The 27,487-nt window shown below is 42.6% G+C and overlaps 3 protein-coding genes across 4 annotated transcripts in view; 2 read left to right on the top strand and 1 right to left on the bottom strand.

Annotated features, from left to right (window-relative positions):
- Window positions 1–27,487, top strand: part of LOC144539338 (nuclear factor 7, ovary-like) — a 258,340-nt gene that overhangs the window by 190,319 nt on the left and 40,534 nt on the right. The window lies entirely within an intron of this gene.
- ergic3 (ERGIC and golgi 3) lies at window positions 264–25,536 on the bottom strand. 2 transcript variants are annotated; one of them, XM_071897194.2, is made up of 14 exons: window positions 25,415–25,536; window positions 23,567–23,637; window positions 21,155–21,242; window positions 20,694–20,813; window positions 20,184–20,280; window positions 18,476–18,641; window positions 16,643–16,700; window positions 11,559–11,573; window positions 10,327–10,358; window positions 9,624–9,720; window positions 3,625–3,689; window positions 2,732–2,868; window positions 1,449–1,504; window positions 264–1,278 (listed from the first exon to the last, which is right to left on the bottom strand). In XM_071897194.2, the coding sequence occupies exons 1-14, from the start codon at window positions 25,500–25,502 to the stop codon at window positions 1,199–1,201; spliced, it is 1,170 nt and encodes a 389-aa protein (XP_071753295.1). In that variant the 5' UTR covers window positions 25,503–25,536; the 3' UTR covers window positions 264–1,198. The 2 variants fall into 2 exon arrangements, with proteins under 2 accessions (XP_071753295.1, XP_071753296.1); XM_071897195.2 differs by lacking the exon at window positions 11,559–11,573.
- On the top strand, window positions 4,892–9,461 carry romo1 (reactive oxygen species modulator 1). The gene is made up of 3 exons (XM_071897197.2): window positions 4,892–5,002; window positions 5,909–6,039; window positions 7,903–9,461. Exons 2-3 carry the CDS (start codon window positions 5,909–5,911, stop codon window positions 8,009–8,011), a joined length of 240 nt encoding a protein of 79 aa, XP_071753298.1. The 5' UTR covers window positions 4,892–5,002; the 3' UTR covers window positions 8,012–9,461.

Below are 27,487 nucleotides of genomic sequence, written 5' to 3'. Positions count from 1 at the left end.
TGCTCCGGCTCTGACTGAATCGAAGCGTCCGGTCGTCCGTTTGTCTCGTTCTCCTCCGCGTTACCTCTGCTCAGACGGGCCGACCGCATCATCAACTGGCTCAGGTGAGTGACGTAAGATTTACTTATCGTCACGGCAACGCTGACAAATATGATTTGAGCATTGAAATTAGGCTTGGGCCGCTATTCGACAATATCAAATATCGCGATATTTTGTGAATATCAAGATATTTCCCACTGGGGAAAAAAAAAACAACCGACCGACTCTAACTATTCGGTGATATTTTGGTGGGACAGTATCGCGATATTAAATTTAGCCTAATTCAAATACAAGTCGCATGAAAGTTGCAAATCTCAAGATCTGATTTTGTAGCACAAATCCATTTGGTTCAGATGGGAATAAATAAAATGTGACTCCATGCAGCTTTTTGACTTTCAGATCTGAGTCACATGAGGGAAAAAACAGAATTGGGAAACTTTCAGCTGCAGTGTGAACGAAGCCTTTGACCAGCGGATAAAAAATGTGTTTTCCTGCCCTGACGGCTTTACATTAAACATTTTGTTCCAGGACGAGTCAGACGTCTCGCTGAGGTCTGCTCCGCCCTGCAGACAGACGGCTCTGCTCCTCTGACCCGGGACGATGCGAACGGTCTCTCAGAGTTCAGTGTCGACCTGCGCTGAAGCTGCAGGAGGGAAACAGGAAGCAGGAGGGGGAAGTTCCCTTTCTCCATGAAGAAGCTTCTGCAGACTGGAGCTGATGAACCGTCTTCTTCTTCTTCTTCTCCTCTTCTCTTCAGTTCGAACCTCTTGTCGTCTTGTTTGTTGATTCATTCGCCTCCGACAAAACAGTGGAGAGGAAATTCAAAGAAGTAAAACACGGCCTGGAAGTTCCTCTTCAGTGCTTTTTGAGGAGGAGGAGGAGGAGGAGGAGAGAGGAACGAAAAACGTCACTGATTCAAAAGCATTCTCTCTCTCTCTCTCTTTATCAGTCTCCATCTTTGTCTTTTTTCTGTATCTCTCTCATTCACTCTGATGGAAAAGAGAGAGAGTGGAAGCAGAGACAGTTCAGATTCTTCTCCCTCTGCCTGTCTGTCCCTCCACCTCTCTCTCTCCCTCTCTCTCTCTCTCTCTCTCTCTCTCCGGTCTGTGTCTCTGTGTCTCTGTGTGTGTTGCACCCTGGCGGCCAGCGGGTGGCACTGTTAGGAGGCCTTCCCCAGCTCTATCTTCTTCTGGATGGCTCTGGCTGAGTGGTAGATGAGCGAGTCGATCAGACCGGCCACTGCGGAGAGCAGAGAGTCAGGCGGGAGAAGTTCTGTTACTCTGCTCATATTTGACTCAACTAGAAGTAAAAGCACTGCTGTGAAAATCTACTGAGGTGAAAGTAAAAAGCGTCTCATTTAAAAAGGTGCTCAGAGTAAAAGTTACTGAGGTAGTTTTTAGTGAACTGACCTGTAAATACGCCTCCGATAATGGCACAAACTCCTGTTAGGAAATGTGTGAACGATCTGAGAGAGAGAGAGAGAGAGAGAGAGAGAGAGAGAGAGAGAGAGAGAGGGAGAGAGGGAGAGAGAGAGAGGGGGAGGGAGGGAGGGAGGGAGGGAGAGACAGAGAGAGAGAGAGACACACAGAGAGAGAGAGAGACAGAGAGAGAGAGAGAGAGACACAGAGAGAGAGAGGGACACAAAGAGAGAGAGAGAGAGAGGGAGGGAGGGAGGGAGAGAGACACAGAGAGAGATAGAGACACAGAGAGAGAGACACAGAGAGAGAGAGAGAGAGAGAGAGACAGAGAGAGAGAGACAGAGAGAGAGACAGAGACAGAGAGAGACAGGAAGAGAGAGAGACACAGAGACACACAGAGAGACAGAGAGAGAGAGAGAGACAGAGAGAGAGACAGGGAGAGAGAGAGACAGAGAGAGAGAGAGACAGAGAGAGAGACAGGGAGAGAGAGAGACACAGAGAGAGAGAGAGAGAGAGAGAGAGACAGAGAGAGAGAGAGAGAAAATTAATATAAAGACTTGAGAATGCACAAAATCTTATTTCAATGGTATAAATGTGTTTTCTCTTTAAACACCATGCTACACATTGGGCAACATTTTAACATAATATAGGACTACTTGAAAAGTTCTATTCCAAAACCTCCTGGAATAGAACAAGGACTTTTTCAATGGATATCTCCATTGAACTTTGTCTTTAGTCTAGGACTAGGCTTAATCCCTGTCCGCAAAACCAGCCTTATATGATATGATGAGAACTGACATGATGCTAATTTTGGGGGAAAAAAACAATTATATATAGTGTTTTGGAATAGACCTCAGTTTCACTTTTATATATCATTACCTTATGATTATGATTCAAAAATAAACATGTCTTTATTAATATGGCTTGATTCTATTGAACATTAAAAAGAACTCTGATGCGTTTCGGCCACATGCCTCTGAAACATGTCGTCGTTCTTTTTAATGTTCAATAGAGCCATGCCACATTAATAAAGGCATTTTTAATCTAAGGGAAAGAGTCCCTCGGTCCTCTTGCTTTTTGGATTCTGCTGATAACCCGTCCACCAGACACCAGACACCTTTCTCTCACTGGTTTTAACCGTGTGTATCCCAGCAGCGCTCCCCATTCTCATTCATACAACTTACATTACCCACAATCCTTTAAAAAAGTACAAACATCTGATTTCATGACATTGTTTTTTTTAAAGTTATCTGGCTAGCTCCTGTGTTCGGTACCTGTGTTTCTCTGTGAACTTGACCATCATGGGCGAGAGCTCGTACAGGACGAAGACGCCCGGCAGCCCCTGGTCTCCTATCAGCCCGTTGGCCACTTTCTCATGCCGGGTCACTGAGAACTGGTTGGTTTTTACCACCTGGAGAAGCAACACAACGCTTCAGCAACGTCAAACACCTTACGACACCTTACCACAACACACGATACAGGCAGCATTTGGCATTTCATAGCAGATTTATGCCATTTCAGTCGCCATATTTGACCTTAAAGCTGCTGGAGGTAAAAAATTAAGGAAGAAAGAGAAATCTCCAGAAATTCAAACCAACACAAGGAACGACACGCCTCCCACTCCTCCTGGTGATTGACAGGATGAAGTCCCGCCTTCTGCCTCAGACTTACACCTCATTGGTCAGATGAGTTTTCACATATTACACTTTGAAATGAGACCAGCAGAGGAACCGTTGTTCCTGAGATTCTGACAGATTATTATTATCCTGCTCCTCTTTGGCCACCAAACACAGCGATTTATTTTATTACTTCTAAATAAATGTTAATCCATCAAAGTTACCTACTGCAGCTTTAAATACCCAGAAATCCTGTGTGGTGACGTCAGTAAAGCCGTCTGTGATGCTTTACATCAAAGGAAACCAAAGATCTAACGCTGGTGAGTCCAGCTGCTCTGCTGCTGTTCAGGATTTAGGAAAGTTATCCTGAAACTCTTTCTTAGTGTCAAACAAACAATCTTCCATTAAACAACATTTAAATGCAACGCTCTTCATTTCACAGCCGGTCACTTCAACTCCTCCTGTCTACAATCTGGTTTCTGATCGGTTTGCTGAAAAGTTGGAGGAAAAGAGGTGAATTTGAAGCTGAAATCTGACTGAATGTGACTCACCTCTCCATCTGCTTTCACATAGATGGTCGGGACTATTTTCACAAAATACTGGTACATCATTGAAGCTGAGGGGGAAAAAGAAAAAGGGAATTCTTTGTTAAATTCCTACTGAACACATTAAAATATGCATGCAGAAAAATGTCTATAAAATTTAGATACAAGACAAAAATACAAGTATCAATAAATAACAATCCAATCCTGTTTTGTCATAAAATGTATGGTTTCAGTGTCACTACATGTCTTATATTGATCCCATTGATTTCAGCACACAAAAACAGTCAAATTAGTGTCATAATTAAGTTAAAACAGTAAGACAGGATGAAACTTTAATGATCTCTGTGGGGAAACTGAGTCACTGCAGCAACAAATAACCCGGTAGAGCAAAGAGAAAAATAGCATTTAAACAAGAATAGATTAAGTGGGGAGAATTAAACATTACAGAACCAACAACTGCAACACTAGAAGGTATTAAGATGAAATTTAAGTATAAAAAGTATGGAGTATATGACGTATAGCATGAAAATAACAGCAGTAGAACATAATGAGACAAAGAAAATGAATGAGAAATGTTATTTTCAAGTTTGAGGTGTAAATGCACATATGAAACAATAAATAGTTTAATCTGCTCTAATCTCAACCATTTCCATGTTAAATTAAATGTTAAAATGAGCTTTTTGTTTGTGTGGGACCACAGTGAGGCGCTTTATATTAAATCCTTGTTATGAAAAATCACTAATAATGTTCCTACATGCACTTTAGTGCATCTGTGGTACTTGGTAGTGAGTTTATAGTGATCTTATCATAGTCTATTATTATTATTTAAATATTCCTATAATATTTCTATAGGACTTTAGTGTGCCTGTGGTACTCAATAGTGACCTTATCATTCTTATGGTATTTTTTTTTAAATTATCTATAGCAATGATATTACTATAGCATTCTTATGGGAACCTTTAAGTTTTGCTGTATAGTATACCTCTAAAGTTTTTTATATGATTACTATAGTTCTTTTTCATTAGGGTAAAATAACATGAAGTACATCAAAATATAAAATATAGAGATATAAGACAAACCATTCAAGAACACAGGTTTGTAAAAGGCACAAAACTTCTGAACAAACAGACGAAATGCCTTGTAAAAATAAAAATGAAACTTGAAACGATGTAAACTATTGAATATGCTTATTAAAACAGAATAAACCACAGGGGGCGCTGTTAATTTTCTCCTCCGTGTATTTCTCCTCTCTCTCTTCTTCTCTACTCCCTCTATCCGGTAATGGAGGTCTGCTAGAAAGACATTTAAACGACTGCTCTGAAACACACAGCAAACCTCAGCTTAGGAACAGCAGTCTGACTTTATTTTCACCACACAGTTGAAGGTAAGGTGAATGTCAGACTGGATTACCGCGCATGCGTTGGGGAAAAAACAGAATTTGTCGGTGAAAAACTTGTTTTTATCCGTCAAGGCCACGGATAACGCTGCAGGTGACAGCTGAGCTAACGGTAGCTAACTAGCATGCTAAGCTAGCACAACAAACACCCCAGTTTTAAAAGATTACATTTCACAGATTTATAATCTTCTTGGTGTATTCGCTAGTTGGACTCAACAGAAAACACAACCGTTTGTCATTTCGGGACCATTAAGAAACGGACTAAAAGCTTCACACGTGATCAAGTTTGTTTGCTAACGTTAGCCTGTCCTGCTAACTAGCTAACACTGGTAACCTACACGCTGACTGGACTGGCCGCTCTCCACTGAAGTCATGACAGCTAACATGAGCTAAACAAGCGGATTTCTTGACTTTAGTGACTTAGACTGATAGCTAGAATATTATAAAAATGCCCAGTATGAATTCTTTAGCTCATACACGTTGCTGGCTGTCGTGTCTGCTGTGATACGAGGGGCGTGTCGTTTACTTAACGTTGCGAAACCATTTCTATTAGATACAGAGGTCGAAAGTGTCAGGGAGTTCAAGTTGGTCTTAGAAAGCTTAAGTATTGGGACAGAGAGGTAAAGTTGGTGTTTTTAGAGCATAAATGTGTCGTTTCAGTCTGATTTAACACGGAGGTCAATACAATCTCAGAATCTAAATTTGACAATCTGTGCTTTTGATGTGAAATCACATTCTAGATGATTTAACAGCAGTTCAGACCAACTTCTGCTCACTGGTTTGATGGGATGATAAGTGGCGTTGAAAACATTAATGTAACTGCGGCAGTTTTATCCATCAGCTTCATCTGTAACTGGTCGACTCCATTTCATTAACTGTAATCTCTCTCTCCAGATGCCGGTGGCAGTCGGTCCGTACGGTCAGACCCAGCCCAGCTGTTTTGACCGGGTCAAGATGGGCTTCATGATGGGGTTTGCAGTAGGAATGGCTGCCGGCGCCATGTTCGGCACCTTCTCCTGTCTCAGGTAACTGAAGGCTTGGCTCATACTATTCTGCTTTTTTGTGGAGAAAGCGCTGCCTGAACTGCATTTTGTGCTGAAAATTAAAAAAGCCGGACGCTCAAAGCACCTTGAGCGGACTTTGTTTCTGTAAAGACCGGCTGCTGCTATCAGCCAACGGTCACTGAGCAGAAACTCCCACAACACAGCCAGCGTGATCCATACTTGGTAGGGGTGCAACGATCAATCAGCCAATAAACGGTCTAAATAGATAATCTGTGATCGGCCGATTGGCATTTCAACTGCCTGGTGAAAAACAAAAGTTTCGGAATTACCGGATCAGGAGAGCGGACAAACTTATGCCATAAAAAGTCTGAGCCAATCGGCCTCAGTCAGCAGCATCAGCATGTCGTCCGTCTGGTATTGACGGTTCACTTCTGATCACAGCCTCTGATCAGAGATTAGAACCAGTTTAACATACTGGACTGAACGCAGAGCCGATGCAACCGCAATGAAAAACTTTTCAAAAAATGAAAAGGCACAGTGCTACTGTGCATTTTTACACAATCTGCTGTTATTAGAAAGTCTGGTTAAAATGCATCATTTCAATCAGTGAAGGAAGATCGGCTGATTAAAAAGGGACCAAACCTGATCCCTGATACTGACTCTTGATGATCAGAGTTACAGCCACTTCCAACCGCTATTTTCTCATTCTGCTTGTTGTAAACTGCCAGCTGTCTACATACTGTGAACCTGCCTCTTCTTCCTTGGCAGCACTCCACATCATAAGCTTCTAAAAAAGTAGAAACTGTTTACAAAGCTCTTCTGACTTAAAGAAGCCAGGCACAATGCTTTTCCAAAGCAGCTGCTACACATTGACTTTCGTGTAAAAAAAAAAAAAGGCACCGGCAGCTTGAAAAAGCCAAAGAACCTGAAGGAGCTCTCAGTGTTTCAGCAGCCGTCTGCTCTCTGTGGCGCTGCAGCTCGGTCAGTTGAGCAAGGCACTAACCCTGTCTGGGCTGGGGGTTCAATTCCCCCAAAGCTGTCATGGTGCCTCAGGGGTCTGGATCCCAGCAGCCAGAGGACAGATGATACACTGAAGACTGGACAGATCCTCACAGGCTCTTTGTAAATGTTCAAACAAGCCTAGCAACCAAGTCTCTGGTTTATAGGAGCAGCAGCAGATGAGGACAGTGTGTCTGTCAGTTAAATCAAGAACAGCCATCCTGCTCTACAAAGCCAAACAGCAGGAAGTGATGCTGAGAAAAATGACCTTAGAGTTTGTCTCCTTGCTAGTGCTCAGTGACAAACAGAAATATTACTGAATGACAGCAATTTCTGACAGAATGTATAAAAAGTACCTAAATTGCTGTGTTGAATATAAATTATTAAAATGCAAAGAAGACCGCTTTTACAATAACTTTTAAGCTTTTAAAAAGGTTTTACTACATTTTGATGTTGAAATGATGGTTGGTTACCTGCAGAGGAAACTAACTTACCAGCCAGGATATGAAATGTATTATCATGTCTGTTTTTCAGATTTTTCTCTAATGTTTGCATGTTCACTGTGAAATACTGAATATGACGTGAAAAGGGAAAATCATTCTCTGGCTGCTGTTCACCACTCTGCATGTGACGGGGGTCACGAATTGGCATCACTTCATGTTAAGGGGTCACAAGCCAAAAAGTTTGAGAACTGTTGGAGGTTGGAGGCGGACTGAAGGTTGCCAGTTTGAATCCCCCAACCAGCTGGGAACATTATGAGCTCCCAGGTGTTGATGAGTGTATTTATATGAATGTGAAGCAGGGCGGCTTCACTCAGCAAATCGTCCCTGATTAAATAACGTTTAAAAGAATACAAACGAATAAATTCTCTCCCTCGTTCTCCAGGATCGGCATGCGGGGCAGAGAGCTGATGGGAGGAGTGGGGAAGACCATGATGCAAAGCGGCGGGACGTTCGGTACCTTCATGGCTATCGGCATGGGCATCCGCTGCTGAGGGGGAGGGGGGGCGACCCGCGTCTCCACACAACAACACAACCATGGGACTTTTACAGTAACGACCGCCACAGCTCTCCGTCTGATCAACTCTGTCAGCTTCTCAACCCGGGGCCTCGCTTTGTCAATAAAGGTTCAGATTTCAAACGGGTGTTGAGAGTGGATGTATTGTGCTTCTAATGCTGGTAACGACCTGACAGAGATCTTAATGTTTTATTGAAGTGCCCAAACATGATTTCTTAGCACTTTGTAGTTTTCTTGCCAGGATTACTGTAGAATTTCACCAAAAATTCAACCCATCCAATGCAGATTCTAGAAACTGACCCAAAACTGTCAAACTGGAAGTGGGCTCGTGACTGGAACCACAAAGTTTCAAATCACATGTTCAAGTGGGTGAAAAGTATATTTGTAGCGCTCATGCTGCGTTCATGTCATATTGGAAGAAGTAAAAGAACAGGATGAAGTCTTGTTGCTAAAAACTTGGAAGCGTTGATGTGTTTAACTTAACTGGAACGCCCACATTCAATATTTTTTAGGGCTGGGAGTCGATTCCAAAGAGAATCGATTCTTAGATTTCAGGCATTTGGGAATCAAGAACCAGCTGTGTCCAAAGCTGTGGAGTCACCTGATTTCTACATCACACACATCTTTAGTGTGGCGGTGTTTTGTCTACATTCCCAATACTTGGAAAAGAAAATTTCTGGAATCGAACAGCCCTAATAGTTTTCAATTATTAATTTTAAAATATAAAACACTGCAGCAGACATTACTCACTCTTTGTAAGTAGTCTTTACTTGATTTCATTACTGTGAATTTAACCTATAATTTTGATTTTTACTTTGGACCGCTGACATCGGTGGAGTCGCTGCAGTGTTTGCCGCCTGTTTGGAAACAATTCGTGACTCTTAAGCGGGAGACATCGAAGCTTACCAAAAATTCACACGTCCTACTTGTAATTCCCACTGGGAGGCTGAACGGGTTTTCCCAGTCGGCAGCTCGTATTTACGGTAAATCCGATATGACCTGAACGTGACATCATCCCTCCCTCAGGCCTCTAACTGCTCCAGTGTCTGACAGCAGAAGACTGGTTGTGCTGCACGGCTCCCAGGTGTGAATGAGTGTATTTGTATGACGACAGACGGCTACAGTTCACCGATTCCTGTGCAAAATACGCACTGTTGATTATTATTGTTAGCAGGGGTTACACCCGTATATTGGCCGATATTGTCCCTTTTGTTAAATACCAGATATCAGTCAGTGTCGTCCGCCTCTGACATGATGGAGGTTCCTTCATGAAAAAGTCTGGAGAACCTGACGTGAAGTTTTATTTTCTGAAAGAATTTTATTAGTGTTGATTTCAGTGGAGAGTTTTAGTGTCTCATGTTGTTCTGAATGCTGTTCCAGAGGCTTTTCCACCCTGACCAGAATAAAATTCTTGGGGAAACAGTGAATACTTGTAATTCTTTGGGCATAAATTGAAATATATTGAATATTGGTACAAAATATCAGCAGCTTCAGTGCCAAAATGACCCGTATAGACTGAAGCCTGAATGTCAGCGTCACACTGCTAGTTAATGATCTTATTCCTAAAACTGAAGCTGTGATGGACTGACCTTGCGGCGCGGTGACGTCCGTCCCGTCCAGAGGGTTCACGATGCCGGGGTAGTCTTTACCGAACGACAGGTGCTTTATTAGATGGGTCATGTTGATCTGCAGGAGACACACACACACACACACACACACACACAGAGAACAGACTGAGTTTAGACCTAAGCTTCAGCAGTCTGTCATAATGATGAGCGATAAGGAGGTTTGTTATTTGAAAAGTCTTCATTCTCATCTTTTTTTCAGGAATGTGAGCTGAAGGAGCGTAAACACACCAGAGAATAGATCGTGAAAATTGGATAAATCTAACTCCAAAAGTCTTGATTATTAGGAATGTAATCTGAAGTAACGAGCCACATGGTTTAGGTCGTTTAACGTCATTTTCAAAAGTTGTGGTTCTCACGTTTTGCCAAATGATCTGGCCTGTCATAACGATTTCGATATAAAAATACAAGAAAATAAAAAGTTTGGATATGGAGAGAATTAGCTAACAAGGTGAAAGAGTCATTTTCCATTTCACTGAGACTTTAAACATGTTGTGATATTAGCTGTAGTGTAGAATAATGTCCAGCTGTAGAGATTTACAGATGAACATTTTCACATCTAGTTGAGAAATAAAGGTCTAGAAAAAAAATGCAGGATTTTGAAAAGAACATGTGCAGGAAACTCAGACATACAGACACGGAAAATATTGTCCGTTGTGTTACTTACATTGTCCAAGCCAAAACTCTGCAGGTCGTGAACTGCAAACAAAAACAAAACATCTCATTATTCACCGAGTTACTTCACAGAAAGACTTCAATTACATCTTCTGTTAACGTGAAGAAAATGAAGTGTGGGTGTGTGTTAAGTTATGATCACTGATCCCTCAGAAATGCAAGTTACTGATCAGTTTGTGATTTGATTATTGCCCTCATGAATGTGATTAAATTGTTAATTGATTAGTTTGTTGATTCCTGGCTGCAGAACAAGCTGAAGCCAACAGTCACACAGCGGCTGTTCATTTCACACAGTTAGTAGCTGTATGTTCCCTCTGCTGTCAGGGTGCTGCGGCTCTGACCTTTGACCTCCTTACAACTGGCTGCTTGTGTTTAAGTGTCTTGTGCTGTTGTATTCATTGTGAGTCTCTCTGGATTAGAGCATCAGCTAAATAACTGAAGTGTGATTGCTGATCTCGGGGTGTGCTGAGGGGTTCGGGTTCGATTGGCAACACTCAACTTTACAACGGCTTCATTCTACTGTATTAACCTGCTTTTAACCCATGGAGGAGTATTGTTGGAGAAACCAGGGAGACATGAAAGCTGAGAGAAGCTGGCCTGGGCTGAATATCTCATCGTCACCAACCAATCAGATTTCTGTACTTCCTCGTTTCCCTGTTGATGCGATTTAGCTCCATGAGCAACAGTTTGGCCAGGAGAGTAAAAAGTTGATTCCAGCCACTCCAAGCTTCGCAGTTCTCTACAGCTTTTATTTGAAAGACGACCGGAATAAAACGTCTGAGAAACGAAGCTCGGAGAACAGCTGCCTCTATCGTTGGGTTCACGGTAAGCTCCGAGATAATTTTGAGTTTTTTCCTGTTTATTTTCAAGTAGTGCTTCCTAATTAGTGCTTGCTAGCTAGCTACGTCAACTCACTAACACAACGTAACGTTATGAAAGGCCTAAGCAACGGAAAATATATGGTGTGGCCTCTCCCCTCCCTCTGGTACAAATCGATCACAGAGAACATGAGCGTGCCGCGAGACGTTGACTGACGACACATTACAGGATTCAGGGTACTGAAGTAAGAGCTGGCTTTAACTTGCAAAGTATCATTGTGTACCTGCACTACTTTCCCAATATATCAATATATATTAATACACTGCAGTAAGGCCGCTGACCAGTGAAGTGTTGCCAAGGAGTCTACAAAATTTTAACAAAAGCTACAAAGAAAGATGGACTTACTTTCCACAGCGTGCACTGCAGAAAGAAGAGAGAAGAGTCACTATCATGATGCAGGTAGACAAAAAAACATGATGTGTAACTTGGTGGTGGGGGGGGGGGGGGGGGGGGGGGGGGGGGGCAGAGGGGGCTGCACAATATTTGAAATTGGCATTTTGTTTGCTGAATATTTTGATCGTGACATGAACTGTGATGCACAAGGACACAGCATATTCTACATGATTTACATGATAAATTGGGATGAAAATGAGGTGATTATGCTCATGATTTGTTTTGAAGGTAATGTGAAATGTCACTAGAAAGTCTCTAGTGAACAATTTTATTTTTAAACCCGAGACTCTCTCTATAGCACCAGAATAGCTCAGTCAGGAGGCTTGTACATCTTTTTCTTTTTGCTTAAAAAGCTGCAGCCTCTTGTGATTTGTAAAGTGAAGTAGTCAATATTACGATTTATTTATTATTTTTTCGGAATAATTGTGCAGCCCCAGGCACCAGTGAAGCAATGTTTATCAGGTAAAAGTCACACTAAACTAAAAAGGTTTGGGGAACAATAAGGTTGATGCTGATTCGATTTAGCCGTTTTTTCCCCTTTAGAAATGTAGTGAACTCAAATCGCCACACTGGACACAGTGTATTCCACCACAGGGGTCAGAGGTCAGCGGGGCAAACAGAGGGTCAGTGTCCAGGGGTCTCATTTATAACCGTTGCGTACGCACAAAACAGGGCCTATAAAAACAAACTAGACGGGAGAATGCGCGCACCTGTACGTTAACTCTGACCCATGCGTACGAACATTTTGGAGACAGTGGGAAACGGTGACTGAGATGGCAAAGTAGTAAAATAAAGCAAAAAATGGCCTTTACTCAGTTAATTTCCGACTCCACATCAACTTAGAAACCCCTCTAATAATAATAGTCCTTGTCGGTAGAACATCTAGGCTACAACTAAATAGTGTCTTTAGTTCCAAACCCGATCATTTGTCCAAAAAGCATCTGCATGTCATTATAGGCTGACATGGTGTGAATTAGTCTCAAGTACGTACATTACAGTCTTTTAGCAGAGACCCAATTTGTCACAATTAAATTGGACAAATTCAAGGTGTTAGGCAATTGGACTGGATGTCTCGAGGTAATAAATAATGATGCGTTATGACGCACGGGGCGCACTGGAGACGCCGGTGCCAGGCACACCGTCTGATCCCCGAGTCAGAAAACCAGAATACAGAACTTGTCTATGCGTTTTTTATTCAAATCAAATGAATGTGAAATGCTGAGTGCGTGGTTACGTTCACTCTTTCCAAAAACAAAAAGGTCACATTTACAATACCCGGGTCAGTCGCGGCATCTCATCTTCCTCTCTAACGTTAAGTCAGTGTCACGCTGCGTTTCTGGCACTAAACAGGGTTTCCCCTGTCATCGAGAGCAGAGAGCTCCGGTGTCTCCTCGCCCCGCCGGTGGTGCCGACACAACAGTCCAATGCGCTTCTTGGACAATTTATTTTTTAGTTTTAGTTTTATAAAGGGTCTCGGAGCTGGCAGCATTAACTGCTGCTGTGACACTTTGCCTCTCAACAAACTGTTTCTGGTTGGTGACGCCCGAGCTGAGGCCACCGGGGACATTCCTCTTTTTTTTTTTTGCTTTGCCATTTTCTCACACGGGAGAATGGAATGACAAACACATTTACATACACATCAGTATTCATTCAGGGCGTTTCATTGACCATCTATGGTTAATTGTGGGAGTTAAGGGGCGGAGTATGAGGACATTTGGATTGTGATTTATAAAGGGGAAATTGCGTGCAGGTGTGCGTACGCACGGTTTTATAAATCCGATTATTTTTGTACGTACGTACTTTTCCTCTTTTGTGCGCACGTAAACCTTTTAGTGTGGAATCCACGCACAGTTTTATAAACGAGACCCCTGCTCAGCTGTACTTTGTCGGGAGCGGACCCCGTGGCCTGGATGGACCCGTGACCCTCGGGTTACAGGACAGTGTCTCTGACCACCAGGCCGTCCAGCTGCCACTTTTTTGGGATTTTTCTTTCCTTTTTATTGAAGCCAATTGAAGAGTTGAGACTTTTGGGGAAATCTGCAGCCAAATCCTCAGCACTAGTGATTCTTGTCTCTTGTTTCTGCTGCTAAACATTCAGATACAGAACTAAACAAAGTTAAAACGTAAATAGTTTCAGTCAGGTTAGTTGACATTCACACATCAGAGTTCAGTGGGTTAGAAGTAGGGCTGGGTGATATTGACAGAATCAAATATCATCATATTTTAGACCGAATACCTCGATATCGATAATGTGACAATATTTTGATGAGTATTCATACTTTCTTAAGATATTTACACATTTAATAATATTTCAACCAAAATCCCAGACGATATCTAGTCTCATATAACAATATCAATATTATATGATATATTAGGGCTGGACGATATGGTTGAAATCAATATCATGATAATCATAAGGATTTTTCTCGATATCAATATATATCACGATATGGTTCATGTATGCAAAATCACGTTAAATAATCAAATTAATGTTCATCTCATTGAACCGAATGGTAATGTTAGGTGTGATGTCAAACAAAACCGAAATTTTCAAATAATATTCCTACCATACCTCATTTTATCAGAGTTTTTAAGTAAAATTTGCTTGTCATCATCAATTTAGACAGCAGAAATGTGTGTCACGATATTAAAATATCTTCATATCATCACGATATGATTCCACTGAAAGACGATAAACGATAATATTGATATATCGCCCAGCCCTAGTTAGAAGGCAGCTGTTGAGATGCTTATAGGCAGGGTAGGAAAATAACCGCTCTGTCCACCAGCCACAGTGGCATCTCAAAATTCACCGGCCACGTTCACTATTTTTTAGCCTACTGGATGTTTTAGAACAGCACAGGATCTCCAAATGATGGTTGGTTGCCTGTAGAATAAACTAACTTATTAGCCACTTTCACAATTTTAGCAGCCAACTAGGTGTTTAGAATAGAATAGGACTCAGAGTGGCTGCAGGAGTGGAATTTTCTCTGAGCGTTTTGCGGGTGGCGTTTGTTTCCCACCCTGGTTTCATGTACTGAGGGAAACATGCAGCAGGCAGAGAAAACAGGAAAGTCCAGTCAAGGCAAAAACAAGAGCGGGACTGATGCAAAACCATGACAGAGGGGAAGAAGGCAAACAGGTGGAGGAGAGGATAGTATTGGAAGAAAGAAAGAATGAGAGGAATGACATTCGGTGTCATGTGACATCCATTCATCTCGCCCCGCATGTTGAGGAAGTGGAAACACGGGAAGCCACCGGTCCACATTCCTCCTGCTCACTGCTGCCGCTGAAAACTCTGTGCCTTCAATTTTGTTGTTTCATCATCATTCACTTTTCACAAACTGAATGTTTATATTGTCATTTTGTTAGGAAGAGGAACTTTCATGACTGCAGGATCCATGAAACCCATTCAGAACCACAAATGGTTGTGTGGTTGAGCTGCATTTAAGACTCAAGTCTCAAGTCAAGTCCCAAGTCTACATGTAGATTATCAAGTCAAGTCCATGTCATTAAAGTCAAGTCTCAAGTCTACATGTAGATTATCAAGTCAAGTCCATGTCATTAAAGTCAAGTCTCAAGTCTAAATGTAGAACAGCAAGTCAAGTCAGAACAAATCAAGAGTCCAGTATCAATTTAATATCTTAAAGAAAACTAAATATCTAGGACTTTTCAATGCAATATGGTTTTAATAGGATAAAAACTTGGTAAGAGCATCATGAGTTTGATTTCTATAATCAGTTTCAACTTCAATAAATTAAATCATTCCATACAAATTCAGAAAACAGAATTTAAATTCAGTCGTCCGCTGGAACAAATCTCATCACTTTCAATCTAAGTCATTTACACAAACACAAGATCTCAAGTCAAGACTTTAGAAACCTTTTCAAGTCATCAAAGTACAAGTCAGAGTCAAGTCCCAAGTCACCAGAACCCAAGTCAAGTCAAGTCTCAAGTCTTCTCTGGGTCAACAAATACAATATTAATTGTAGCACTGTTGGTGCGCATTTGACCCGTTCAGTTTGGTTACTGGGTTCACCACAGCTAACGATTCTTTTCCCTCCTGACAGACTGTGGATGCAGAAGACCCAGAGCAGACTGCAGAGGAATCAGGTTTATCTAAAGCAAAGGAAAGGCAGCCGTGAGCCATGAAGGGCCGGGAGTCTGCAGGTTTAATTCCAGCCAGACACCACAGCAGCGGAAGTCACTGATTGGTTCCTGCTCCTGTGTTCATCAGCTGCTGTGGTGTTTGGCTGGAATGAAACTCTGCAGAGTCTCAGCCTCCTTTCCCTGATCTGGACCTAAAGACTAGAGTTAGACTGACTGATCAGTTTCAATATATCTGGCCGACACTGAAAACACAGATTACATATTTATTATAGACTTGATGAATACTACCCTGGTTGTCTATGTGAAGAGCTGAACCTGAACTGATTCTAATGAGACATTTTGATCAGATTCCACACAAGTGCGTCTGAATATGTTTTTATTATTGATATTATCCAGAGTTTCTCATGGTCTGAATGCTCTTTTAGAGGCTTTTGCACCCTGACAAGAATTTTTGCCGTGAAAATTTTCAAATTTAAAGCTTTCGACAGCTTTGATCCAAAAATATCATGTCAGTCAGACTGCTGAGCGGCCTGGCTGGTGGATGGGCGACTGCAGAGCTGCACAGTTACGGCTCAAATGATAATTTTGCTAGATATGCGGCTGTCATAACGAGTATCACTGGCATCCTACAATCAACATCTTTACTTTTCTCAACAACATTAGAAGTCCTACATGAAATGTTTCAAAATTGCCAAAATGCCAACTTTTACTGTGCACAATTATTAATGTTGAAACTAAAAGCGTAATAATTGTTTCTAAAAATTGATACATGATTAATTGTGCAGCCCTAGGTGTTTATACAGTAAATTAATGGTTAATTAATGGATGTATGGAGGTATGGATGTATACATGCATGGATGGACAGATGACAGATGACAGATGAATAGATGAATAGATGTGCAGACTGAACGGACAGCAGGTCTTACCGTGGACATGAGACTGCTGGAAACTTTTTCCTGGAGCGAAGTGGAAATTTCCTGCAACCTGATGGAGAGAGGGAGAGAGAGTGAGTGAGTGAGAGAGCGATAGAGAGGGAGCGAGAGAGAGAGCGAGAGAGAGAGCGAGAGAGAGAGAGCGAGAGCGAGTGAGAGCGAGAGAGAGTGCGAGAGAGGGAGCAAGAGAGAGAGCGAGAGAGAGCGAGAAAGAGAGTGCGAGAGAGGGAGCAAGAGAGAGAGCGAGAGAGAGAGAGTGCGAGAGCGAGTGAGAGAGAGCGAGAGAGCGAGAAAGAGAGAGAGAGTGAGTGAGTGAGTGAGAGCGAGAGAGTGAGTGACAGAGCGAGAGAGAGCGAGAAAGAGAGCGAGAGCGAGAGAGCGAGAGAGTGAGAGAGCGAGAAAGAGAGAGTGAGTGAGAGAGTGAGAGAGCGAGAGAGTGAGAGCGAGAGAGAGAGCGAGAGTGAGAAAGAGAGAGAGAGCGAGAGAGCGAGAGAGAGAGTGCGAGAGCGAGTGAGAGAGAGCGAGAGAGCGAGAGAGTGAGAGAGCGAGAAAGAGAGAGTGAGTGAGAGTGAGAGCGAGAGAGTGAGTGACAGAGCGAGAGAGAGCGAGAAAGAGAGCGAGAGCGAGAGAGTGAGAGAAAGCGAGAGAGCAAGACAGAGAGCGAGAGAGAGTGAGAGAGAGAGAGAGTGAGAGAGAGCGAGAGAGAGAGAGAGAGAGTTTGTATGAGTGTGTGTTTTGTCCTACCTGCACTAAAAAGAAAAGCCTCATTAACTTCAACAGTTTGTTAGAAGGAGAAAAGAAAGCCGGCTGTGTGTTTGGTTTTCCTACAAACTTTGTTTGTTTCAGCTGATATGGAGTCAGTAGATAATGAACTGGACTGTGAATGGATTTTTATTTTGGGATGAACTATTCATCATGCAGCCCTAACTAAAAACACTGTTGTCAGTTTGTCTCCCCGTGTGAACACAGGTCACATGTTCAGTAAGGTGGAACTGAACACAGGTCACATGTGCAGTAAGGTGGAACTGAACACAGGTATGACGTTCAGTAAGGTGGAACTGAACACAGGTCACATGTTCAGTAAGGTGGAACTGAACACAGGTCACATGTTCAGTAAGGTGGAACTGAACACAGGTATATGTTCAGTAAGGTGGAACTGAACACAGGTCACATGTTCAGTAAGGTGGAACTGAACACAGGTATATGTTCAGTAAGGTGGAACTGAACACAGGTATATGTTCAGTAAGGTGGAACTGAACACAGGTCACATGTTCAGTAAGGTGGAACTGAACACAGGTATATGTTCAGTAAGGTGGAACTGAACACAGGTCACATGTTCAGTAAGGTGGAACTGAACACAGGTATGACATGTTCAGTAAGGTGGAACTGAACACAGGTCACATGTTCAGTAAGGTGGAACTGAACACAGGTATGACATGTTCAGTAAGGTGGAACTGAACACAGGTCACATGTTCAGTAAGGTGGAACTGAACACAGGTCACATGTTCAGTAAGGTGGAACTGAACACAGGTATGACGTTCAGTAAGGTGGAACTGAACACAGGTCACATGTTCAGTAAGGTGGAACTGAACACAGGTCACATGTGCAGTAAGGTGGAACTGAACACAGGTATATGTTCAGTAAGGTGGAACTGAACACAGGTATATGTTCAGTAAGGTGGAACTGAACACAGGTATATGTTCAGTAAGGTGGAACTGAACACAGGTATGACATGCTCAGTAAGGTGGAACTGAACACAGGTATATGTTCAGTAAGGTGGAACTGAACACAGGTATATGTTCAGTAAGGTGGAACTGAACACAGCACCTTGTTGACCTCCAGGAAGCCGTACACCTGGCAGCCTTCGTTCTTCTGCTCCTGCATCTTCTGGGTGAAGCCTTCTCTCTTGCACTGCTCTATGGTGTCGGCGTTCTTAAACGCCCAGCCGCGCCGCCGGTACGCCTCCCGCACGTCGTCACAGCTGTTACAGCACCTGCACACACACACACACACACACACACACACACACACACACACACACACACACACACACACACACACACACACAGGCAGCAAAGCAGGTAAATGCAGGGTTATAAGCCCTATGGTGTGAGAGAATGAGTGAGAGAAACAAAGAGCGTATGTGTGTGTGTGTGTGTGTGTGTGTGTGTGTGTGTGTGTGTGTTAGGGCTGAACGATTTTGAAAAAATATATCTAATTGCGATTATTTTGACTGATATTGCAATTACGATATGATTTGCGATATCAGAGGGAATGATAATTTTTACATCATTATTCTCATTTTCATTGAAAAACGTATTAAAATGATTATGGTGTGATTTTTGCGGGGATCTGTACCAAACAAAGATGTTTTCTTAAGTCTGTAGAATATGATGTGTAGGCCAGGACATCTCTTTTTAATTTAGCCCAAAACACCGAAGCTCTAAAGATCATCATCGATGGCTTCCCTGTACCCCTCTCCAGCCAAGTTAAGAGCCTCGGTGTCATTCTGGACAACACCCTTTCCTTTGCACCTCACATAAAAAACATCACCCGGACTGCTTTCTTCCACCTCCGCAACATTTCCAGACTCCGCCCATCCCTGTCTCAATCCAGCACTGAAGTCTTGGTCCACGCATTCGTTACATCCCGGATTGACTACTGTAATGCTGTGCTCTCTGGCCTTCCCACCAAACTGCTCAACCGGCTTCAAATCATTCAGAACTCGGCTGCCCGGATCATTACTCGCACCAAATCATCCGACCACATCACCCCCATTCTCATCCAACTACACTGGCTCCCTGTTCAATACCGAATCGACTACAAAAACCTCCTGCTCACCTTCAAAGCCCTCCACAACCTAGCCCCCACTTATCTCTCTGACCTCCTCCAGGACTACATCCCCCCCCGCTCCCTGCGCTCATCCTCAGCTGGTCTCCTGACCATCCCCACCTCCCGCCTCAGCACCATGGGTGCCAGGGCTTTCAGCTGCACTGCTCCCAGGCTCTGGAACTCCCTGCCCCCACACATTCGACAGTCTGACACCATAACATCATTCAAATCCCACCTCAAAACTCACCTGTTCAAACTGGCCTACTCATTGTAACCCTCACCGTACTATGCGTTTCCCCTTTCATCCTTACAGTTTTACTGTTTTTATTCCCCCTCCTACACGTGTCTGCCCACTCTATGTCATTTGTCTTGTCTATGCTGTTGTTGTTGCCATGTTTCGCTGTTTTTATCTGTTTCGAGTGTGTTTTTCTTTTTTTATGCATTGTAAGGCGACCTTGGGTGTCCTGAAAGGCGCCCTCAAATTAAATGTATTATTATTTATTATTATTATTAATTTAAAATGGTATTTTGACACACATTTCACCTTTAACAAATATTGCGCCTCCTGCGATTTGAAAATTGCAGTAGGCCATATTGCGATTTCGATAAAATTTTGATTAATTGTTCAGCCCTAGTGTGTGTGTGTGTGTGTGTGTGTGTGTGTGTGTGTGTGTGTGTGTGTGTGTGTGCGTGTGTGTCTTACTTAAGGTCGTCAGTCTCGGCTCCATAGCAGCTCTCACATCTGTCTGGATCCAGCTTACTGGGGTCAAACGTTTCACCTTCCTCATCCTTACCAAGCTCTATACAGGAAACAATATCATCATCATCATCATCAAGCTCTATACAGGAAACAATATCATCATCAACATCATCATCAAGCTCTATACAGGGAACATCATCATCATCATCATCAAGCTCTATACAGGAAACATCATCATCATCATCAAGCTCTATACAGGAAACAACATCATCATCATCATCATCATCATCATCATCATCATCAAGCTCTATACAGGATCAGGAACACAATAACATCATCACCCGACAAACATGTTTAATTTCAGTTTGAGCCTTAGGTTTGGAATTTAAGGTCTGGAGACTGGAGTTTTGTTTAGTTCAGCTCTCTTTCGATCTGTTTATTTCCCAATTCATCTAATAAAACCCCAAAAAATGAAAATCACACTTCAGTCAAACATGTAAGGTCAAAGGTTACCGTGTTTCTCGGCCTCGGTGGAAACCGGTTTGAGGTCTTTGTCCAGCCGCTGTTTGAACAAGTTGTGTTCCACGTCCAGCTGCTGCTCTCCAGCCACATCCATGGCATCTATACTGAGATCTGAGAGGGGGAGAGAGAGAGAGAGAGAGAGAGAGAGAGAGACAGAGAGAGAGAGAGAGAGAGAGAGAGAGAGAGATAGAGAGAGAGAGACAGAGAGAGAGAGAGAGAGAGAGAGAATTTGTTTATGACTGTGCTTGACTTTTGCATAATGTAAATTCACACAGCGTTATTCATACTGTCATCTCACATCGCTCTTGACTGTTTATTGTACTGTACTGAATCTGGTGTATCAGACTGTGTTTAGTGGGTTTAACAACAATGTAAATATTGGCGGTTTACTCTGTAAGCCCCGCCCCTCAGCCTCGTTCTACTTCCTGTACAGGATTTCTGGAGCTACTTACAGGCGCAGGGCATGTGGGGGAAGATGACGTCGATGTTGATTTTGAGCTTGTCTCCTCGTGACGTGTCGACGTACAGCTCAGGGTGAACCTGCAGGGAGAGACCACGCCACGCTACCGGTCACACTTTATAACATACACAGTGGAACAGACCTAAACAACACGTGTTCAGCTGTTTGACTGATGCATGAAACCTTTAAACACGTCAGATGTTGTTAACAGATAAAAAAAGCTAATTGGAGATATATGACATAACACGGCATCTGTCCTTTGATGGATGTTTTTCATCCAAAGCACATTGTTAGTCCAGGTGACAGGAATTGAACCCCTACCTTTTCAATTCATTGTATATAACTGCACACTCATCAGCCACTTTATTAGGTACGCCTCCTCGTTAACACAAGCCTGCTCCTCCGAACAGCCAATCATGTGGCAGCAACTCAATATATAAAGCAGCAGACATGGTGAAGGTTTTTTTTTTTACCAAACATCAGAATGGGCGAGAAGCGTGATCTAAGACAGTGGTTCTCAACCTTTTTCATATCAAGGACCCCTAATTTAGTCCACATTTGGGCCCCGGACCCCCCATTTGATAAGACTTTGTCTCTCAAACCCAAATCTGAGAATATTTTTTATTATTAGATATGATTTTGTCCAGAATTCCATGACTATCTGTATTGTAGGTAGAGCGATAACAGAGAAACTATGATCAAAAAAAGTCATCCGTCTACATTCTCTAATTGTGTTAACTTCTTGTAAATGAATTAATGCTGAAGTTTAACAATTCATCAATTTGCTGGGGACCCCCTGGAACTCCCTCAAGGACCCCTCGTGATCCCCGGACCCCAAGTTGAGAACCACTGATCTAAGAGACTCTGAGCGGTCTGACTGTTGGTTCAGCATCAGAAACAGCTGAGACACTACAGTCTGTAGAGTTTACAGGGAAAACAGCTTGTTAATGAGAGAGGTCAGAGGTCAGAGGTCAGAGGAGAACAGACAGACTGGTTCCAGCTAACAGAAAGAACACAAATGCTCCAATAACAACTCTGTACAACAGTGGAGTGCAGAAGAGCATCTGAACACACAAGCTGTTGGTCCTCATGATAAACTACAGCAACAGATGAGCAGCCGCTACAAGATAGGTGTACCTAATAAAGTGGCCGGTGAGTGCATATCACAATTTCAGTTTCCATACTTAATGATCATAGAGTATCGGCATATCATCAATACTGAAACATTTCATTTCATTTGGAACGCCCGCTGTTACTGAAATAGTCAAAATCTTGATGTAGGATGACAAAAGTGGAATAAAGTAACTGATCCTTAAAATCAGTGAGACCAACGATCATGATTAATCATTCTGATCATAATATCAAACTAAATAATGATTAAAAATAATGATTGAGTCTCAGCAGGCTGCAGTGTGCTTCCTTGTTTGGTGGTGAAACACTTCCGACTGCCTGGCAGGACACACACCGCTCACACCGGCAACCCTGAATATTGATCACACTTCTGGGGTTAATTACTGAATGAAAATGATTAATTAGGAACCGACTATTGGGAAACTGTGGATGGATGAAACGAGTCATTAATATTTTTCTTTTTTAATGAATACGGGGAAAACCCTGGAGCGGAATATTTTTGTATAAACAGACAGTGAAAGACTGAGTTCACGCCCACTGCTTCTGCTCTCCTCCTTTATTTCTCAATTCATGAATTAAATGAAATCTTTACAGTCGGCTGTTATTTGATCTTCATGTTGGTTTGGCTTACTGTGTTTTGTTTTTGCACTGTTGTTGAGTGAGGGCACAGTTAAATTCTGCAATATTACCAGGATTCATGAAAATAACACTGATAAGTTAGATCTTATTTATGAGTCAAACTGTACTGTAACAATAGAATAAGCTTCAATTCCCAGATCACCAGCATTACAAGTAAGGGTCAAAGGTCACAGTGCTCCGACATTAAGATACTGGGTCCACTTGTAATTCCACAGGTAGGCGGAGTCAGCACTTGATATTAAAACGGGCGACACGCGTACGCCAGATGACCCGCTTCAACCTGGCGGCTGAGACCGGCGATGACGTAACCAGCGCTCTCCTATTGGCTGAGATACTGGACGGAGTTCGAAAGAGAACCAGACAAAACACAAGCAGGGCGAGGATTTACGTTTTCTCTTGTAAGATGTAATTTAGCATATAATGCTTTTCTGTCCTTGTGCCAATATGTTTTGTGTTTCCACCACGCATACCTGCTGAAATAAGGATTGCTGTTGTAAAATATACATGCAACACCCGCCGGGCGCCTTTTGCACTTGATTTTAGCGGCGAACTCCGCCTATGCCGCCTCCGTCAGGCCCGTGCGCTCCGGCGTGAATAACAAGCGGACCCATAAAGTGATATGGAGGGAACCAACCTCTTTAGTGAGATAATACTGCAGCTCAGAGAAGAACAGGATCAACATGATGAGACCGCTGATGAGGGTGACTGCAGAGAGAGAGAGAGAGAGAGAGAGAGAGAGAGAGAGAGATGGAGGGAGGAGAGGAGACAGAGAGAGAGAGAGAGAGAGACAGACAGACAGACAGAGAGAGAGAGAGAGAGAGATGGAGGGAGGAGACAGAGACAGAGAGAGAGAGAGACAGAGAGACAGAGGGTGGAGAGGGAGAGAGACGAAGGGAGGAGGAGAGAGAGAGAGAGACAGAGAGAGAGAGAGAGAGATGGAGGGAGGAGAGGAGACAGAGAGAGAGACAGAGAGACAGACAGACAGAGAGAGAGAGATGGAGGGAGGAGACAGAGAGAGAGACAGAGAGACAGAGGGAGGAGAGGGAGAGAGACGAAGGGAGGAGGAGAGAGAGACAGAGAGAGAGAGAGAGAGAGAGACAGAGAGAGACAGAGAGAGATAGGATTAATTGATGACTTTCTCCCAGTAAAGCACTGTAGCTTCATTTAACTTACATCAGTTTGATGCTACTTACAATATTATGAATTACAATGCATCAGTAAACTTTCTGTAAGCCTGAACAGGAGAGTAAACTATTCAGCTAAATGACATGATGTGCATTTTTTTTGTCTGTAAATCTATTACATTCTAAGACAATACCAAAGAATCACATGTAATATATCAAATGATACTCTACAGCGTCTTCTTTATGACAAACCACTTTCACTTTATCCAAATGCAATTCATTTAAAGAGTTTTGGGGTTCCGCAATCCAATACAGCAGGTGGTGCAACTACAGTACATTTACATTTGAATTCATCAATTCTCACTGCAACTGCAAAATTAACTCCTTGAACCCCGTACCTGATGATTACAAATCATTTTTACACTTAAGACAGTTTGATGTCTCTGTACAGAATAACAGCTGTTTGAAAACATGAAGTATGAAAAGCAATAAAAGACAATTTGTCATTTTAGACACTGCAGTGTTTTTAGGTTTTCAGTAGAAATGGGACAATATATCTAAATTCAACATATCGCAATATAAAGATGTGACAATCCGTATGTTGTGTCAGGAACATGAATGGTGATATCAGCTCCATGTTATTCTGCTGTCAGGAACATGAATGGCGATATCAGCTCCATGTTATTCTGCTGTAGTAATCACTAATGAGACTCTTGACCATCACAGTTTCACAAGCTCTCCATCCAAATTATATTATTGTCACTTTGTAATGACATTTTTAAATTGTTGTTTACATTCTAGCAGCCAATGGCATCGCTAGAAAGATTTGTGTCTCAGAAATAAACAGAATTCTGCACAGTCACACGTTGTCACTGAACTTATAATTATCACATCGTATCGTGGCTGTATCGTATCGTATCGTGAGATAAGCAGATCGTCACATCTCTAGGTTCCAGTCATGGTTGATACAGTTTAACTGCATTAAAGTTTTAGTACGGTTGCGCTACTTGACATCTTCTGGTGGTAAGATCAGAAAATGTGTTATAAAATGAATGAATGGCATCTTAAAAGTTACTAAACGAATGTACATACACAGAATACACGCTTATGGACTTCAGACTGCATTTTAAATCCGTTTTGGTCCGATTTTCCCTCCTCTTTTAAAACCTTACTTGTCACTGACCCAGTCTGTAAATACAAGCTGTGTAAATCGGGTTTATCCTGCCTGAATGTTACTGTAACAGTGGAAGCTAGCCTGTTAGCCTTGTTGGTTTCCCACTAGCTGGTTATTTATGAATGGGCGGTCCTGCCTCCTCTCCTTCTTTTCTGCTCTCTCTCTCCTGAAGAAAGCGACTCACCCGTCGCTCCTCCCCATGTTTTCACTCTGAAGTCCTCCAGGGTTTTGGGATACGCATCAAACTGCTTCAGTTTATTTAACGTGTCCATTTTTAGCCAGAAAACACCGTTCACTGCCGCCGCTGCTGCTGCCGAGGGCTTCCAGTCCAGACACACATCAGTCCTCCACTTTCTCTTCCGGGACACACGGGGCACGCGCGGCTGGGCCAATCAGCGCCCGCCGCGTAATCAGGAAGCGGGAAGCGCGTTCGCACTGACGTTTCCATTGGTGGATGATGGGAAAGAGGGTTTTTTATGTTTTAGTTTTTTTTATTGATTATTTGATTTTAATTAGGTAAAAGTAACATAAGGTCTTTTTAATTTCACATACTTTTTATTTCTCTTTCTTTATTTGTGTGTTTTCTGTCTGTCTAACGTTACTTATTTATTTGTTTCATCCAATACTACAGACCCGGCGGCAGAAGCAAATCAGCGGACGGGCATTTCATTTTCGTGGGGGGGCTTAATTATGACATCAAAAAATATTTTCACCGCTTTTTTAAATCACATTTTCTATAAAACAACCTACTTTTGCTACAACAATTCCACTGTGATTTCAATATCCTACGATTAACAATATTGCCCAATCAAATAGGAAGTTCACTTTCACTCACTTTATTGACAAGGAACTGGCGGCCCACGATATACTCCAGTAGCTCCAGTAGAGGTTTTACTTTAACTATATCCATGTCTCTCTGTGGGCCTCCGGGTCCGGGTCCAAGGCAGCCAGTGCGCCAATGAGATGGCTGTTGCGCTCACCAAAACACGCACACAGCTCTCCATGCACTGCATCCACAGCAATATAAAACAACCTCTCCAGCTCAGATTTTTCATTTGTTTTGTTTTGTCCAACACTTTTCTCCACTACATAGTCCCGTAGATTCTGGTTTACAACACGCTTTCTCTTCTTGGCCCAGTTGTCGTTGTGGCATCGTTGGCCGCTGGTACAGATGTGCTCCATAATGCAGATAATTTGTTGCCCAATGCGTCCCGACGCACTGTTAACGAGTGTTACAGCAGGATACAAGTCCATATTCTCGGCTTGTAGCATGCGATTCGGGGGCTGTAACAGAGATAAAATCCTCTGGATCAGGTGAGCTATGAACTTGAAGCTCAGCTGCGTAATTGCGCGAAGGAGACGCACGGCTTCGATGCGCGCGTACAGTTGAAATATCATCAAAATTGTCAATGATGATCGATACTGTCGCCAAATGACCTATCCACCGCTGATCCAACAGGCGTTTTAAAGTTTGGCCTTTGTAGTGAATTGATATTGTGGGTTTTCTAAAGAATTTGTATATTGCAGATATGGAAAACCTCAACTCAACTGACATGGCATGAATAATAACTAAATGAAGTTGGTGATTGAAGCAGTGCACGTATGGTAATATCACGGCCAAGTTTATACTCGAGTAGTTTCTGCACTCCTCCATTTTTTCCCTGACATAAGGGATGCGCCATCATAAACTTTAGAGAGCTATAATGTATTATGCAAACTCTCCGGGGGGGGGGGGGGTGGGGGGGGGGCACATGCTCTGCAGGCGGGCCCGGCCCCCTGAGGCCCGCCCATAGCGCCGGGTATGCAATACTATTACCATTTTTATTGTTGGTGTATCGTTTTTTTCCTAAATACACGATCAAAATAAAAGACTAATTTGCAGACAACATGAACAATGTATAGGAACAGAACGACACAGTATAGGTATTTCATGGCTTTCTCTACTGGCACACACACACACACACACACACACAAAATCACATCTGATTTTTTTCTGTCTTTAGACATCAATGAATCACTAAAAACAAAAATAACACAAACAGTATGCCACAAGGGATTAAAAATGTAAATCTGACTTTAGAGAAATTGGAAGGCAGTACTAGCTTTTTTCTTTTCTTTTTAGCTGGAGTCTGATAAAGTCCATGTAGATGTTTTTATAATTATTCTGTCATTCAAGATGCAGCCAGGCATCTGAAGATCATAACCCAGAGCTGAGCTGGGAGTTCAGAGTGTGATGACAGAGATCTGTGTCCATAAT

Source organism: Centroberyx gerrardi, chromosome 5, assembly GCF_048128805.1.
Source record: "Centroberyx gerrardi isolate f3 chromosome 5, fCenGer3.hap1.cur.20231027, whole genome shotgun sequence".
Taxonomy (NCBI): domain Eukaryota; kingdom Metazoa; phylum Chordata; class Actinopteri; order Beryciformes; family Berycidae; genus Centroberyx; species Centroberyx gerrardi.
The sequence above is the reverse complement of the archived record's forward strand: the minus strand, read 5'-3'. Positions and strand labels throughout refer to the sequence as shown.